The sequence below is a fragment of the Corvus cornix genome, chromosome 7 (assembly GCF_000738735.6).
Source record: "Corvus cornix cornix isolate S_Up_H32 chromosome 7, ASM73873v5, whole genome shotgun sequence".
Taxonomy (NCBI): Eukaryota; Metazoa; Chordata; class Aves; order Passeriformes; family Corvidae; genus Corvus; species Corvus cornix.
The window spans coordinates 34,813,247-34,831,416 of record NC_046337.1 but is presented as its reverse complement, the minus strand read 5'-3'; the positions used below and the strand labels follow the sequence as shown (position 1 = coordinate 34,831,416).

The 18,170-nt window shown below is 39.9% G+C and overlaps 1 protein-coding gene across 9 annotated transcripts in view; it reads left to right on the top strand.

Moving 5' to 3' along the window:
• KANSL1L (KAT8 regulatory NSL complex subunit 1 like) overlaps positions 1 to 18,170 on the top strand; it is a 68,175-nt gene that overhangs the window by 46,316 nt on the left and 3,689 nt on the right. For 8 of the 9 annotated variants that reach the window (XM_039555430.1, XM_039555429.1, XM_039555427.1 and 5 more), the window contains 7 exons: positions 3,946 to 4,108; positions 7,289 to 7,399; positions 7,778 to 7,912; positions 10,258 to 10,382; positions 11,269 to 11,393; positions 12,210 to 12,264; positions 17,765 to 17,877. In XM_039555430.1, coding sequence (XP_039411364.1) covers positions 3,946 to 4,108; positions 7,289 to 7,399; positions 7,778 to 7,912; positions 10,258 to 10,382; positions 11,269 to 11,393; positions 12,210 to 12,264; positions 17,765 to 17,877 — 827 coding nt within the window. Of the gene's footprint in view, positions 1 to 3,945; positions 4,109 to 7,288; positions 7,400 to 7,777; positions 7,913 to 9,079; positions 10,185 to 10,257; positions 10,383 to 11,268; positions 11,394 to 12,209; positions 12,265 to 17,764; positions 17,878 to 18,170 lie in introns of those variants that run through there. The other variant, XM_039555432.1, reaches the window with a different exon arrangement.

The following is an 18,170-nucleotide window of genomic DNA, read 5'->3' as shown; positions in this document are numbered from 1 at the left end:
GAAGCACTTTCTTTGAGTAAAATGCTTTCATTCCAGTGCTAAGAGCTTCTGAAATTTTTTCATTAAGAGTTGATTAAGTCAATATTTCTGACAAATAACTTGATTTCACTAATTCAGCATTTTCCATTGGAAAACTACTCCACCAGAAATTTAAACCAGATCCAGTAGCTAGGAACACAGACACTGACAAATTTCTTAGCTTTTTTCCCTAATAGCTTCACAGGCATTTAAATAAAATTGCTCTTCCTTCTATGAATTCTGGATTTTCTTTTGGATTAAAAACTTGTATTAATGAAAGATTTCATTACTTAGGTGTGGATGCCAGAGCATTCAAGGCACAAATTCAGGCATTAGGTTTTGTAGTTCCCACCACAGGCAAGGTGAAGAAAAGAATTTTCCATTTACTGATATTGGCAAATGGATTTTAATATAGTTTCAAAATGGATTGTGACTGTGAGGCTGTTTGACCATGTATGCATGTTTTCGAGCAGGCTCAGCTTTAAGCTATAATCTAGATGTGTTTGGGGCTAAAGTGAATTAAAGCAAGAAAAAGGGAGTAAGGACTTGTAGTGAGTTTGGTTCAAAATATCCATTACTTATTTTCCTTTTGTGAGATAAGAATTAGGAGAAAGCAAAGCAGGCACAAACCTTAAACAGTTGCAGTACAAAGAAATAGAATTAAAAGTAAAGAGAAATAACAAGAAATTAAAGCAAACCCCCTCCCCCTTTCCAGCACTTTCCTCCTTTTACCCAACTCACACAAAGGGTATCAGAACATGAGATTTTAGTTAGTGTTGCAGTTCTTGATAAGTCTCTTTCATATGCTTAAGCAAAAAAGGGTTTTCTTCAGCTGCACCTGGTTACCAAACTGCCACCAACAGCAGACCCGCCCAGAAAGAAACAATCTGCTGTGGTGTTAAGACGTCTCTCCCATGAAAATCTCACAGTCCCTTCACACTGCCAAACACAGGCTATCACATGGGGTTATTTATCTTTTTAAGGATGAGTTACTGTGGCCTGAACACAAAGGCTTTTTTTTTCGTCTCTAAAAAACCTCTCACCGCTTTTATGTAGCCTGGCATAGGCACTCGTCACGTGAATTTTTCATCCCCCCATGTACTTCAAATGGATTAAAGAGACAAACAGTTTGTGATATTACAGTTTCTTACCACGGCATGCAAGAAGGTTTTTAAGCTACGTGCGAGAATCGCGGCACCGCCCTCTTTTCTCCCATCGCCATGTTCAGCTTCGTCTCACGTGACTCACTTTCTCTTTCTCTCTGACTGAAGCTGCCATGTTGAAGGGTGTTCTTGTTCTGGCTTTACGGTGGGGAAAGCCTCACTCCCTGTGTGCTGCTGGCTGCATGGTGTCCTCTTCAGTTCAGCGTGAGGTGTGCTGGCTGCAGACAGGAGGCTACGCCAGCTTTTGCTGGCTCTGCCGGCTCCACATGGAGAGGAGAGGGGCCCGCCGGGTCCCAGGAAGCCGCGCCAGATGGATTTACCTGTGTGGCAGTCCATGGCTGGTTTTAGCTGCCTGCAGCTCTGGGACAGTTCCCCCCGCCCCACTGACCCAGGGTCCGTGCCACAGCGTGGTAGGGGGGCAGGGGCCCCGGCCCAGCCTGGCAGGGCCCGGAGGCTCCGAGGCACCCCCACCTTCCAGCAGGCAAGCTCAAACGAAAGGAAATTCCCGCCTTTCCGTGCAGTTTAAATATGTAAATTGTGAGAAGCGTCATTAGTCTAAAAGACTGTCCATCAGCTCAGGTTCAACCGACTACAGGACTAAAGAGTTGGATGTCAGAATGTCTTGGTCTTATCTATATACTTTATAGGTAATTTTATTCGTTAGTTTTGGGGAATTTCTTTTTAAAGAATGAGTGAGAGATTTATTTACTGTAATGTGGATTCACTTCTGTAAAAAAAAAAAAGGACAGGCAGAAGAAGTGCTGTTGCAGCTTAAAGAGTAGAGATTTAGTAAGTTACTTCATTTCTAAAACCCAAATATCAAGAGGAAATATGCTTTTGTGCATTTTTGGAAAGCAAGCCCTTAGTGCATTGAGGTAGAGCAACTACCTAAAAGCTCTTTAAGCTTTAATGTAGTGATCCATATAATGGGAAACATTAAGTTTGCTTTAGCATTTATCCCTCTAGTAATTCCAAACACAGGACTCACTTCTGCCAACACTTTGTGGATGTTTAAAGTTTAACAGATGAAAAGTCCCATGTGTCTGTCACAGGAAAATAACATTAATTTGAAGGAGTCCTGGGCTAGAAAAGAAATCTTTCCAAGCTAAGTTGAAAGTACTTGTGCATACACCTGTGGATGGAGATCAAGGTGGATTTAGGACTGTTAATGTTTTCCTGGAGAAAAAGAAGTTAAATACAAGAACCTCCCCCACCATCACTGTGTTCTCTGCTCTAGCATCATGACATGCTTACTTGATTTTAGTAGTTCCTGAGATAGAGTACCAACATAGGGAACTTACCAACTGAGAAGAAAGGAAGAGATAGAAAGGGGAACTTCTTAATGTAATGTTTTCTGAGATAATGTGGGTTGTGAATATTGATGCCATGTGACAGAAGGACTGCTTTCACTAAGTGGAGGGGATTTTATGTGGTAGATATAATCACTGCATCACTAATGCATGAATGGCAGTGCTAAAATGCTATTTCAGGCAGGAGAAAGAGTTTTCTTAGATTTGGAAAGCAGAAGTACAGAAAATACAAGTAATGTTCTTTGATAGTCTTACCTTTGATGCTACATGTTTACATAAAAAGTCACAAGAAAATGTCATATTAATTCTTACAGATTTTTACACTGGAACTGTTTGCCGGGGGATGATAAATGTGATTGTTGGCACAGTGATAGGCTTGAGACCCTTGAAGTACTCCAGTGTCCCTATGTCTCCCTTCCCATTTGCAGGATCTGTAGCATTTGGCAAAATATTAGAGACTTATAAAAGCCTTTAAAAATGTTAGTATCTTTGGGGTTACTACCACAAATATCCAGTAAGAAAGTAGCTTATGCAACATTATTTCCCTGAAGTACTTTTTGTAGCATGTTCTGAAGCACAGACTACTATTTGCTGCTGTCTTGTATCATCACATTCAATTCTTTCCTTCAGTCTTCCAGAGCTCAGTCTATGGCATGGACTCTGCTGCTTATTCCTGTCCATTTTCACCCTGCCTTTTGCCTCAGTCCTGCTACCTCACATCTACCAGTTCTGTGCCATCCATCCTTTTACCTTCCATACTTTAACAAGCCTTGCAGCCAAGCAGCTAAATTAATCTTTCTTTTCACCTCTCCTCTTTCTAGTAATTCCTGTTCACTACCTATTAATCAATTCTTAATGCATCCCTCTCCATGTTTATTGCTGTGTATCTTGTTTTGTTGCTTATCTGATGTTTAAATTATAACAAGGAAAAGACTTTACCTTTTTGGTTTGTGGAAGTACACACTGTGCTCAGAATGTTCAGTATAGTTTCTTGCATTAAAATGTGTGAGCTCAAGATGTCTAGAGATACTAAGAATCTTACTACGGGGATAAATGAACAAGACTTCTCTATTTAGTCTGGTGTTAGGTTTGTTTCTGTATTTGTATCATGCCTGTTATCCTGGAATCAAATTTTAAGGGGTGTTAGTTTGTCATTAGATAGAGCAAAATAATGATTGGAAACAGTTAGATTTTATCTGAAAGCTTTGACAGCTGTTTCCTGGTCCTAATTGAAGGAGCAGTTTGTATCCTTTGTATTGTGCTCTGTTGTCCGTAAGAAGTGAAGTAAGTCATATTTAGACTATCAGAAGATTGTTGGAATATTCTTCCCGTTCACCTATTAAAGAGTGTCGCTCACTGAGTTGTTGGTTTGTTAGGTTTTTTTCCTCTTCTGGTCTAATTTGAAGGACGTGAGTAAAGGAAAAGTTAACCTTTATTTCTGTGTATTCTTGCAGACTTTGCCATCTAGAGATACCTCCTTTCCGTATAAAACTCGGTTGCCATATGTGGTGCCAGCCTCCACTTTCAGCAGCAGTGAGTACAGCACAGAATCTAAAATCCTAGATTATGTGCAAGAGCTGGACTCTTCCTTCCATCCAGTTTTATCCTTCCCTTCGGGTAAGTAGTGCCATGGCTCTTAACAGAGTGGTTGTGCTTGTGACAGCTATAGAGGTTATGGACTAACATGTCTTTTCAATGATTTTTAGGACTTAGTTCTCTTAACAGAAAACTTCACACTGACAAAATATGTGAGTTTAGACTGAATGAAAATCTTGACTTGACCCTGACTTTTGAAAAACACACCTTCTAGGTTTCCCATACCAGCAGTATGCATATAACCTTGAAAGACTGGTCAGAAAAAAGGTGTGCTTTGGGTGTTTCATGGTGTCTCTAATTCAGTCAGTGTTAGTTCTTTAGAGATGGTGCTTTTGCCAACACACCACCATACCATGGCTGCGTTGTTTTCATAAGTAACTTTCTTTCTGTTCAGGCCCTTTGGAGTAGGTCTAAAAATCTTTATTTAGGTTTTCTAATTATTTTTGTGATAGTCAGCCTTTTTGGTTATCTTTGAAGTTTTATGCTTTCTTGTCATCTGATTTTTTAGTCTTCTTGGACAGTAATGTAGATGATGTTGTCTGTGACTCAGCCCTAAAATTAGTGCAGGTGCAACTTGACAGTACTTGGTACTTGAAAATAACAGCCTAAATGCTGTTATCAGCAGAAGGGATTGAATTTTTGTGGGATTTTTTTTGTTTTAGGAAAAATCTATTTCCAGGTAATTACTGACCAGTACAGGAATTATGCTGTTCTGGGGGGCTTCTTTGCCACAAAATCATTCTGAAGATGAGGCTGGGACTGCCATGAAATTGTTTGAATCTTTAATCAAACCCGCTGTCTTCTCAGAATGACAGTGTAGACACTTGCAGCCTCATATTGGGAAGTCAGGAATTAACTTAAGGCTTGGTCTTGGAGAACTTGTCACTGGCCTGTAGAGAAGACCCATGTGTGGACAGGAAATCCAGAGAAAGCCTCAGCTCTGGCAGTTTGCATCCCATGTATGGGTTAAAGAGGAGATTCTTGTAGGAGCAGATAGGAGAAATGGAACACTCATTCCAAGAGTGCAACAGCAAACATCTCAGTCAGTAGAACTCTATTGTGGTAAGAAAAACATGACCTAAATCTTTCTTCCCTTACACACACTCTCTATCGCTTCCCCTGTGACTCTGACCCCTGCAGGACCCCAGGAGTTTAGACATCTGTTCAATGACAGTCTGTGCCACTTGTGTTCATTCTTACCTCGGGAGACTGGGGTGTGTAGCAAGAATATTGACCTTTTGTTTTCTCAAAAAAAACTTTGTCATCATAAAAAACCTAAAAAGCTTTGGACTGTGCTGTGGCTACTGTTGGATACTTTGCCAGGATGGAGGAGGAAGACTGTTTTTAGCTTCGTGCCAGTATCAGGGACATACTTCTCAAGGAATATTCATTCTCTTTTCCAGGAGCCTTGTTAATAATAGTTGAGACAGGGAAGAAGTACAAGACCGACCTACTATGTCCTGTTCAAGTGCAGTTCTCACTTTTGAAGGAGGCTAGATTTATGCTTTACTTTGTGTGCTTTGCTGTCTCTACCTCCTCATGAAGACTAGTCTATTTGACATTTTCTTTCATGTGAAAGAATTATTGTGAATAAATGCATGGTAGAAATTTTCCAAGTTGTAGCCTGATGCCATTTCATGTTTTCTTTGCAGCTTTCTTGGTTATCCCCTTCCAGAGCAATAACTTCTCTTAAAATACTGCTTGTGCTCTGCCCACATCCTTATATATAAAAATTGTCAGCAGAGTAAAAGAAAAGGGTTTTGCATTCGCTTTCTCTGTGTGTTAAAATACATTGTTGGCATTTGTTTCATTTTGGAACTCTGGGAGTTTGATTTTTTTTTTTGTGTGCCAGGAGGAATTCAAGTTCAAGATTCAGATGCAGTTCTCTCACCTTGTTTTTTCATGTGGTTTGCTTTAAAGGTGAATCATAATTTGCAGACAATCTAGTAAATAGTGCAGTGGGACTGGCTCACTAGTGTAGTCCCTTCTAGAAGCATAGTTGTCCCTATGTCCAAGTCTTCCTTTCACGGTTTCCAGATTACCAAGGATCTTGCCTAAAGATACATCAGTGGTTGCAGCATCCCTTTAACATAACAGCACCTCCTTCCACTTGTACCTTGATAACTGGAAAATTGTAGTTTGTATCTAAGAAGTATGGGTTTCTGGTATTTTGCACCTAATCGGTGGATTGATTGATGCAAGTACTCCTGCCCTTTCGACTAAGATACAGGAGGATGTAATAAAAATTCTCTCAGTCACCCAGGTGGTTCCCCAGGTTTAAAAAAAAAAAAAACAACCAAAAAAAAACCCCAACAAAATAGAAGAAATGTTTTGGTTCTCTCTTTACTTAAATGTTGTGACTAATACAGATTTCAGACCTTCTTTGTTTTACTTGGAAGTAGAGTAGGAAACACAGCAAAAACCTTGAGGTGTTGTGACAAAACAATCAAGTTAGATCCATATAAAATAGAAAAAAACTGTTCTTTTTATTTATCAAAATATGTTGCAAGTTTTTGTCCTGGCACGTCCTGAAGGCACATGAGGCTAAGACTGTGTATAAATATATGTAGTTTAATGCCCACCCTTGGGCCCTGCCCACAGTCCTCATTCTGAATGTACTAGCTGTCAAGCCTACTTCTTACATTGACACTTTTTTCAACTAAATTTCTCTTCATTCTTGTAATTTTTTTTCCAGAAAGGCTGTTCAGAGAGAGATGTTTTTTTTCTTAAAAGCCTTCCTGCCTTACAACAGGGGGTAAATTCCTTCACTTGAAATGTTTTGAAGGCTAATTCTGCATTAGAACTCCGACGCCCTGCTGTAGACTTTTCCAGGGAGACAGAGAAGGAATGTACCTTAAAAATACCTATAGGCTCCCAGCAGTAACAATTTCCAAAAGCATTAATTGAACCCAAAAGGCTGACCTGAAGCCTCTTCACATTACAGGAAAAGTGCACTGTTTGCTCTTTGCCGTGCTGGGTTTTGTTCAGGAGCTGGTCAAGAGGGAAGACCCGAGTCTTAGTCTCACTCAGCATCCTCCAGAGTGTGGTTCAGTCCTTAGCAATATTGCTCACAGATTATATTGAATGTGTTGGGTGAATCAGTGCCTAGACCTCTAGTGATGTTGCATAATTCATTGGCTCAGAGGTTGCCATCTTTCTAATAGAGACCTTATTCCTTTGGATTTCTGTTTTTTTGATTAGATATTCCTCTTCACATATACTTTGAAACATTATTAAGGAAGGATGACATCAAAGGAGAACCTGCTGATACCTCATCTTTGGGAGGGGAGTTTAAAGTATCTGCTGACAATGGTATGTAAAGCAAAATATTTTAGTATTTGCAAGGCCGTTTTTCATTCATTTGTCAGTATTTTCTGCTGTGAAGTTTATAAACTTGTCACAAAGCAGGTTATCGGAGAAGGTAGCTTTAGGTGGAAGAGGAGTCTCTTCTCAGACCACAGTGTCAGGTTCTCCTTTATTGCACTGAGGTGATTCCACCAGAGCTGTAGGAGGACACTACAAATGGGGGGAGTTTGGACCAGGTGCCTGACTGCAGTCCTGTTACTATTTGGATTCCTATCAGAAGTTTGGGGGTTTTTACATTATAAATAGTTCAGCAGTTGGGATTTCCTGTAAATTGTACTGACGAAAAGTAATTTCTCAACTTGATATGTGCTTTTTCTGTTATAGACCAAAATCCACATGTTTCTGTCAAACAATGGAGCAGTGGCTGTTTGTCTAATTCCAAATCTCAGTTGGTGTTAGGAACACCTGACCAGCTGTCAGAAGGAAGAAAGAAAAGGCATCTAAGTGAGACAGCAGTAGGTAAGAGAAAAACAGTATTGTAAGAGGGCACTACATCTTTTAAAATATGTACTGTATGAATACCACTGGGCTCTGAGAATTAATTTTAAGTTATCTCCAAAAAGGATACTGTTTCGAAACTTAGGAAGAAATGGACTTAGAACATCATGAAAATAATTTGCTATTTTAAAGCATAGTAATCATCTTTCTTCATAAATGTACATACAGAATGAGACAAGCTTCTTGTATTTTATTTTTGGAGTACTCTTAAAGGAAACTGCTCAGCAGTCCAGCTGTGTTCTTCTAATACTGGGTGTCATTCTTAATACGAAAGGGGTTTTTTTACAGTAGTCAGTGAAATAGACTGAATTACAGAGTTACCTGTTAAATCATATGCCCAATGAAACATTTACTATTTGTGGCATCTTTGGTCCACTATATTTAATTCATTGTGTACTGTCATTTGTGGTTCTGGATCCCTTCCAGACTGTTAAGAGGACTTGAGGATAGCCAGTTATTACTGTGTTTTTACCCTTGTTGCCTTTCTATTTTAAGCCTCTACTTCAGCACTTGATAAATTAATAGGAAGGGCCCTGAAATTCTGTAGAATAATGTGATAATGTAAGGATAAAAAATTTAGCTTACCACGGCAAAGATAAATGGCATCTTACCTCTCCAGGCTGTTAGAATGTAAAGCCTGACAGATTCTGTTACAGATTCATTTATGTAACTTGTGGAAAACCTTTGGAAAAATTCTTCACAAGACATTTGAAGAAAATAAGTTACTGAGAAAGAGGGGAAACCATATCAGTTTAAAATTTCTCTTAGGAAAGAATTAAAAGGTATAAATGATCAGTTAACATTGTGGAAAAATAAACTGCTGGTGCATATCCAGGCAAAACTGATAGTGTAATCTTTCACTAGAGGTGAAGATACAGGAATTACTGCAGAGATTAATTAATAAAAAATTATGATCTAGGATTAAAACAAACCCCAAAACCCACAATCCCAAACCAAGACCACCCAATTAATTAGAAAGTTTTAGGACAGAATAAAAGCTGTTCGGGGGTGCACTGAAAACTGCCTTGGATTTAGATGAGGGTTGTCCTTTGAATCCTTCCCCTTGTGCGGTACAGCCCTGCCTTTGCTGTACAGGCTTCTCTTACACTCTGTGCCTGTCTCCAACAGGGTGCTGTGCCCTATCCCCTTTCACCACCAGTGATCCTGTTTTCCGTGCCACCCGCTCCCCTGACCACTTGCTGGTCCCCAAGATGTGGATGCTGACACAGTGTTTCTCAGTTTCTGTAAGTGTAGTCATGAACACTGAGATCAACAACTGGAATTACTTGGGAGCACTAGTAAGAGAGAAAATGTCTTGCTATAAACTTTTTGAAGTTACCATTAGTCTTCTGACAATAGTATTCAGTTTTTTTATAAATGGAACCAAAAAAGTAGTCTTTTATCATGAGGATCATAGTCTCCCAATGCCAGAAAACTGTTCTGTGGTGCATTCATGAGTAGGAGCACAAGTTCTAGCTTATTAGTCCTATGGGTGTAGTACTACATATTTATTCCTAATTTGGGCTCTGTCTAGGAGAATTTAACCGTGAGGAAGGTCAGCCTCATGAACAAGGCCAAAAACAAAAGCTGTGTTGTCAGGGAGATGGGAGTTCATGACCTTGACCCAGCCTGCAATACAGTCTTTAGGATCAGTCTTACCTCTTTTTCCATGTTGGAATACACTCATTCTTTTTGTTTGTTGGTATATTAAGTCTGAGTTCTCCTTTCTTACTGGAAATTAAGATACAGAAGGAAAGCAGAACAAGTGGTTAAATTCTGAATCCCCCTAAATGCTGCTTATGCTGGAACTGAATGGGAGTAAACAGGAATTACAATTTGTCTGGAGCAGTGAATCAGAAGAAACCGCTATTGGTTTGGAGATCTAAACTGATTTTGTTTGTTACTCTTGTTGCCAGAATTATCATTTATTAAGGAAGAAATAGGGAAAACTTGTGAGATGCACCCCAACTAGAGAAGTGCTGCTGCGGAACAGGGGGCATCTAAGTCAGATGGCAGTTGCTGTGTTGTTAGTCTATGACAGCTCCTGAAAAAGAGTCAGGATTTGCTCATATGAAGCTGATTCCATGAGAAGAAATCCTTCGTAGAATAAGAGGGATGAGTTTTGTGGAACAACAATGACAGGATGAATAGCAAGTGTTCATTTAGATGGCTTTTTTAGTGTCCAGTAAATGGTAAGTGGCTCACTGTGGGCTTCTAGAAATGACTACTATAACTGTATGGAAAAGTATCTGCAGTCTAATAGCCAACAGCTGGTATGTCTTGTTTATTGCTATTTTTTATGACAGGTGAAAGTAGCCCTCAGTTTGAGACATTCTCCTTCCACCATGCAGAGCCTGAGTCCCACAACAGTTTTGCTTCCACGAGCAGTGTCAGTGCCATGTCTCGGCCCACTCATAGCAGTTCATCACAGGTAAATCAAAAATGTGTCACTGTCTCAACTGAAATACCAACACAGAGTTGTGCAAATTAATCCAAAGCCACATATCTTTTACATCTGATTCAGTGTCACATGACAATGCAGAGCATTTTTACAGTGAATTAAGTGGATTACATTAACTAATTGATTCCAGATTGAGTATGTGGTGTTTCTAAACCAGATACTTGCTGTAAAAGAATTTTTCAGATCATATAACTGGAGTGTAAGTTTGATTTATTGGCATTTTGCCTTTCTTTTTTTATTTTTCCCCAAATTTCACTAAATACACCATGATTTATGTTCCCAGTTTTAGACTGGGAACAGTTTATGTACACAATTCTAGGGCTCTTATGGCCCTTTCTGTTGGTGCAGCTATAGAAAATGGCCTCATTTTATATATAAAATACATATAAATAGAGTCACAGAATTTGTTAAGTCTCAGTTTGCGATTTTAAACTCTTTGAGCAAAAATACAGGCAAAGTCCCTGGTATATAGATTTGCTGAGGAGCAGCAGAACTCTGGCTCAGTGAAGTCCCTGCAAAAACACACTCTTTTACTGGAATTCATGCAAAATTCACAACAATATTCAGATTTAGGTCCCATGGTTTTGCTAGGCCTGGTGGTATACTGGTGCTCTATAAGTTGTCATGTTTTAATGCAGAGTTGAGTTTAAATGTGCATTCCACATAGTTCAGACAACACACACTCCTTTATTCCCTTGAGTCAACCATCATCAAAGAACAGATAAATTATTACTTTAATGGAAACAGACTGTTCTAAATTTCAGGGTTTCTCCATGTGAAGTTCTAATGTTTCTCTGCTAGCATGTATTTCCTGTGATTTGAGCTGATGTTCTCTTGTGTTGATTCTATTATTCAGCACAACTCCAGGAGGAGGTTGAGAAGTGAGAGCTCCTATGATATAGACAACATTGTTATTCCCATGTCACTGGTAGCACCATCAAAGTTGGAGAAACTACAGTACAAAGAAATCCTTACTCCAAGGTTTGTTCACAACCTCCTTAATTGCAAAGACATGAAAATGAACATGAGAACATTAACTAAGAATACAATTAAGACGGAGTTAGAAAATGTTATAATATTAAGATGATCTTTCATGCACTTGGGTTTTTATCTGTGCACTTCAGCTCATGTGACTGAAGTGGTGGGAACACTGGATAGCTGATAGCACAGGATAAATAGTCTGAAATACACAGGGGTGTGGCAGATGCACAGACTGGCTAAGAATAGAAGTGGATTTATATAATCTTAATTGTAGTTAGGGCCTTTAGTATGACATCAGGCTGACAAGCTCTGAATGGTTGTTTGGAGATTGCTGTCTTTTTTTGTGTATTCATAAGAAAGTAGTAAACTATTTTCAGTGAATTAAACAGAAAGGGATTTAGCATATTTTCTAAAAATTTAGCCATTCTGATGCAGTAGAATAGGTTTATTTCTTTTCATACAGTGTAGGCCTTTAATCCATTATTCTATAGACCTTTTTTTTCCTTTGTTTTAGAAAGAGAACATCTTTAGATCTCAAAAGCAGGGTAATTGGTCTCCTCTGCTTACTTCAGTGTCTTAGTAGCACATTGCCTGAAGTGCTAAATATACTTGTTCTGTTCTTTAAATCCATAATACGTATTTGCTTTTTAATTGTCTTTTAAGTTGAAAAATATTATTACAACTGTATTGGATATCTTAAAGACTGTGTTAGGAAAAGGAAAGGTTAGATACCAAGTTGGGAAAGAAGAATACAAATTTCAGCCATCTGTTATCCGCACCTTAAACTTAATTTGATTTTCCTTGTCTTATTTCTAGCTGGAGAGTTGTTAAACTTCAACCTTTAGAAAAATCGCAAACAGATGAAGAAGAGGTAGGCTGTATTTTAATTAAACCACAAGGTTTATTTAAGATACAATATATAATTGGGGTAATTGGTACATACTTTCTGAAATCACTGACTTGATACAAGTCCCAGTAAATTTCAAGTTTCAAAAATAAAGTATTAAGTATCAGATTGTGAAAATGTGTCTTATCCATACAGTGGAAGATAGAAATGCAAGTATACCATTAATATTCCTGGTTCATTGTTTGCCTGGCTCTTCTGTCCCTTGCTGCTGTGCAGTCAGCACTCCCAAAGGGTCCCTTGGGTCAGGCTCTGCCACCGTGCTCCTGAGCGCTGTAATACTGCCTCTTCCAGTGTGACTGTCTTCTGGGGCCACCTGCTACAGTGCAGGTGCAGTGCTGTCCTTCCCTCTCATCCTCTCCTTCCATGGCCAGTTCCTATGGCATGTTGCTCTTCAAATGGTAATTAGGCATCTTGCCTGTGGGTCCAGCAAGTTTCCTCAGTTTCCTTTTCAGTATTTGTTTTCCTGCAACCCTCCTGTTGGGAGCAAACTTTTCTGCATTGTCAGGAACAGCATAACCTTCAGCATTTCCTGCCTGCCTGTTGAGCTACATTTGCACATCATGGGCTAATTTTGCTTCCTCCAGACATAAGAATCTACCTTTTTCTTCAGGGAATGTCCATGGACTTCGCAGCTGGGGGTCCCTTTCTCCCCTAATCAGGGGTTTGAGGCATTTCCTAACCTCAGGGTGAATATATCAGCAGGTCTGGTCTCCAGGCTGATTTTCTGTCCTTCAATCTTTTTGCGGCTACTTTTCCAGAAATCTCTTAGGTGTCCTTTGGACATCTCTAATCTCCCTCCAGTCTCTGCCACTATCACCAATTGTAACTGTAGGACTTGTATTCCTGCCTTTATCCACAATATCTGTTCTTGAGCTGCTATTTGAGAGAACTTCCACAGCAGCAGTTTAGTTGCCATAGCAGCAGAAAAAGATGCCATTTAGGTAGCAGTGCAGAAGGTTACATTAAACTCAATAAACAAATCATTATGTCACTCCTTTGGGATAGAAAATATACTCTCCACAAAAGCACAAGCTTCCTCAGAAGTTTACTAGGTCTGTAGCTACCTGCTCCAGAACCTTTCCTTTAGGAGAGCATCATGGTCTCAGTGCCTTACCTGGTGTAGTTGCACTTACTTGGCAGCATACTCTTGGGCTGGAAGGAAGAGAAAAGCTTACTCTGTCCCTGCCTTTTCCAATGTAATTGAGAAATTCTTGTGAAATCTGTGGTCAAATTTATGTCACTTCCACCCACCGGCTTCTGGGTTAGTACCATCCCAGCTAGCAGGAAACATGCCTGTTCTTCCTTTTAACAAGAAGGTCAAATTCCACACACAGGAGAACTCTCCTGCAAGGATATTTAATTAAACCATTTGGAGAACAACTAATAAAGGTAGCAATGGCACACTGCCCCTTGAGCATCTACTGTTCATTGCTCTCTTTGTCCTGGTATCTGGGGGGGAGTGAAGAATTTCAAGTGATTTGCATTCAGGGCTTCAAGACTTGCTTGCTTGGACTCAGTGGATTTCTTGTTTAGATTTCAGATCCCATAAAGATGACTTGTCTCGTGCTTTTAATGTATTCTGCTGAAGGGATTTCAAGGTCTCTCTCTGAAGCTCATGGGCTAATGTCTGAATTAGTAGCCCTCCCAGTACATTTCTGTTTGGCATGACTCAATCCTGTGTGATTCATCCTCTGGCCAGGAAATAACTTAACAATGCAGCAGCTTTGCCTCCTGCTGTGGCCCACTGCTTCTGTATCATCTATCAGCTGCTGGGTAGAATGAGGAGGAGAGATACTGGACAAGAGAAAAATGCTAAAGATCTTGTTTGTGTAAATTATCCTTTACCAATTTCCCCCTTTCTTTTGGGATCATGTTAATTAGTTTGGATGTTTTTCAGAGTACTGAGAAAAGGTGATTGATCATAATTCTTCAACTTCCTTTAGCTTTGAGCCGAGTTACATTTGCTACTGAGTAAAAAGACATGAGGAAACAGCACCATCACCTGTTGGCATTTTCTGCACTCATGCAGACACTCTTGAAATCACTCCATGTGCTAAAGTCAAGGCAAGCTTCAGTAGGTCATTCATCTAACACAAGGGAAGGCAAAATATACTTTCTGCTTTTATATAAAATGCTCTTTATTTCACTGCATAGCAGCCTATGGTGGTGTTGGAAATGACACAACTTCAAAAATTTTTTTGTGGTACTACATAATCGTTTCTTTACTTCTCTATCTTCTGCATAGCTAAATTTAAAACTTCAGAGTTGTCCTTGTGTCAAGCAGTAGTCAGGAATTTCGGCCACTGGATAACCTCTTCCTCCTCCTCCTCCTCCTTCTTCTTCTTCGTCTTCTTCTTTGTCTTCTTTTTCGTCGTCTTCTTCATCGTCGTCTTCATCATCATCTTCTTCATTGCCTTCTTCTTCATCGCCTTCGTCTTCTTTGTCTTCCTTGTCTTCTTCTTCTTCTGTCTTCATTTAGAGGCTTTCAATGCAACAACCCGTATCCATGCAATAGACCTGCACCCAACATTTACTAAGTTACAAAAAAATGCGGGGTCCCCAATTTGTCATGTTCCACATGAGCCGCACTTCAAGGATGGAATCTCAGCACTTGCTGGGAGTCAGGCATATTCATTGTTTCTTTGAGAACAAAAAGCTTACCTTTTGTGGGTGCATTTTTGTTTCTGGAAATTTTGCCCTATAAGAACAAAATTGGCAATGCAAAAGTTAATCTACTATCAATGTCTGCTCTATTGCTTGCTCTAAAAATACTTTCTGAAAATAGAACATTTGAGTTTCCTGGTTTGCGTGTATGAATTTGCAGTCTTACTGCTTTAAGGCATGGGAGGGTGTGGCACAGGTTTTCCTGTGTTGTTTTGATTTGTTTTGTCCAGGTTAAAGTTTCTGGAAAGGCACAGTTGTAACATTTGAGTTTATTTTGTAGTTGTTTTAGTAATGACAAGTTCTTTGGAGTAATTCCTTGTGCAATTAGTTTTGTATAAGTGTTTTCATGGCCTATGACTCAGAGTTTCCTGTGGAGCCAAAGAGTGAAACACAGATTTTGTTGTTTTGAGAACCTTTCAGAAATATTCCTGGTGCTATTCAACATTAATGCACAGTGTATTGTAGTTTCATGGGGGGATCCAGAGCTTATTTTTCTTTGGGTGAAATCATTAGACATGCCTCACAAACAGGCCTTCCCCATAGTCTTTTCTCTCAACATCACTGCCAGATCCATCCACTGAGGAATGACACTTCCTTTGTCCTTTTTCAAACTAACCTTAGTGAGGAAAAATCACCAAATTTCTCCCGTTACAGAACTTTAAATTAACCTAAAGCTGTTAGAGGAAATACATAAAGCATTACAAAGCTGGGGAGGGGCAGAGGCTGTACTGAACCAAGAAGAGAGACCTTTTATCTGACATAATGAAATTTTTATCCATAGAACAGAGAATAATTTTTAAATAAGAAAATTTAGTGTTCAAAAGAATAGGGTAAACTCATTTTAAATAAACAAGTGGTTAAATCTGCCATCACCAGCTATGGAAAACAAACGAGGCTTATTTCTGTATTTTTCAAAACTCTCTACTTGGAGAGGAATGTGGACTTTGATTTTTGAATGGCAGCTTGTTAAAAATGAAATTTCTTCCCAGCATGGTAAGTTTTGGCAATTTGCTAAGAAAAGCATTTTAAAATTCTTAAGTTTTTTTTTTTAAATTATCTTTTGTTTCTACTCTAAAGGAAGTCTGAGCACAGAAAAATCCTGAATTTTCCCCAAGGGAATAACACTTTTGTAGTTCATAAAATTCTCACTTTCATGCTATAGGAAAGACAAAATGTGAACTGAGATGTAGCCCCATTTGGATGCTCTCCAAGTGACAGAGCTGGTGAATTTGAGAGAGAGGAGGAAGCCCATTAAGTTCACTTGCATGAAAGGAAACCAGCAGCTAACAAAGTGGTTTGTGTTTAACATAAATAAATAAAAGCAATGAAGGAGCCTTCAGCAAGGAGTGATGAGATGAGCAAACAAAGCAGCCTGTTTGTCTGACGGCTCTTGTCGAGTGCTGGGCTGAGGAGGACCTGGGCAGCCACAGTTCTACAAATAGGTCTTGTGTCTGATTCCAACCAAAATGAAGCCTTTGGGATCATATTGATTGGTTGGGATACTTTGCCATTGTACTTTTTGCCAATGACTGTGAACCACCTTGGTGCTAAGAGACTTAATACGGGGATGGCTTCCACAGAAACATGACAAAGTGGAGCAGTGCCAGTGTCTTGATGGCACTAACTGGCACTGCAGTGAGGACCGTGCATTTGGTTCTCTATTTTGTAGGCTCAATTGGAAGATTAATGGTGTTACTTGTACAACACCACTGAGGATTTTGCTTTAGAAAAAGAAATGCAGTTTATTTTCCATGACCCTCCAATTATTAGCACGATTCTTATCTAGGACTGATCTGGCAGTGCATCTTCACAGCTCCTGTGATCAGGAATTGTTCTTTCCAAGAATTTCTCAGCTTTTGAGTTAGGACTAGCTGGCATAAACTCCTTGGCTGCAGCACTCAAATGCTCCTGCCAACCTCAGCTTTTTTAGGTGAACTTTGAATGGTTTGGAGCACTTTGAAACAACTGTGAGCTGTACTGGAGGGGTCCAGCCAAGAGCTTCCCCTGCCATCGGGGAGTGAGGGGGAGGGGTGGCAAAGTGCTCCTTGGCCAGCCCTGGCTAAGGAACAAACTTCCTGGTGTGTTGCCGTTGGAGAAACACAGATGGTACTTTCACAGGGAAGGTCGGGTGCAATAGTTACATCTTTTACCTAAAAAGCTGGCTCTTGTTTTACTATGAGCAGGTAAAGTACTTGCATTAAGGCTGGTTTAAGCTGTACTGGGGGTCATGGGTAAGAAATAGTCTCTTCAAAGCAGAAGCCATTTTCTGCTTGGTTTTGCAGCAGGAATGTGGCACCTCAGGTTCGCCGACTTCCTCTCTGTGGAGTTATCAAAGTCCTTGGTGATCTCAAACCTATTTCTCAGTGCTTAAAGAGCACCTGGCAAATCCTGCTGCCGCCCAGCCTCCTCCTAAAGCAATCTCTGGAAACTGTTGGAATTTTTGCCTGTCTTTATTATGTACTTCTAACACTGCCTTGATTTGCAAATGAATACCTGTCCTCTTAATTTTCTGCCTCTCACCATAGAGAAAAATGTGTTAGTTGCATGGAGGGCATGTAATTTCTATATGCATTCAGATCAACCACAGACATGTAAAGAAATAAAGCTAATGTGACAGCATTCCATACACCAGAGCTCTCGTAAACTGAATGCATGTAAGTGTGCCTTTGTAGTGCAAGCATGCATTGTGTTGCCTCTTCTTGTTTGTTGAATAGACCTTTGCAGAATTATATAGAATACTGGTTGGTGTTGTTTTTAGTGATGCTCATGACAGCACAGCTCTCCCTGTGTCTCGTTACAGATAGAAGACCTGTCAGACAAAGCTTTTTCCTTGCGTCACACAAAGTACGAAGAAAGAGAGCGTGCGAGGTGGTCACTCTGGGAGCAGAGCCGCTGGCCCAGGAGGAACAGCAGGCAGGTGTATTGGCTTTGATAAGAGCCTTCCTATTGAACCTGGTGTGGGCTGTAGTACAGCAATGTCAGAAATGCTGCCACAGAGAAGTTTGAAAATGAGGGCACCATTCATTAATTAACTCATCAGGGACAGTACCAGGTATGTTTGACTTAGTGGCTGGAAAGGGAAGGCAGTGCTGAGGCATGCATACTAACAGAAATTGGGCATGTTAGTGACCTGGCATAACTAAACAAATACCTTCCTCCCTCACTGAACACAGAGCTCTGCTGGACTGTGCCACTCCCAGTTACTA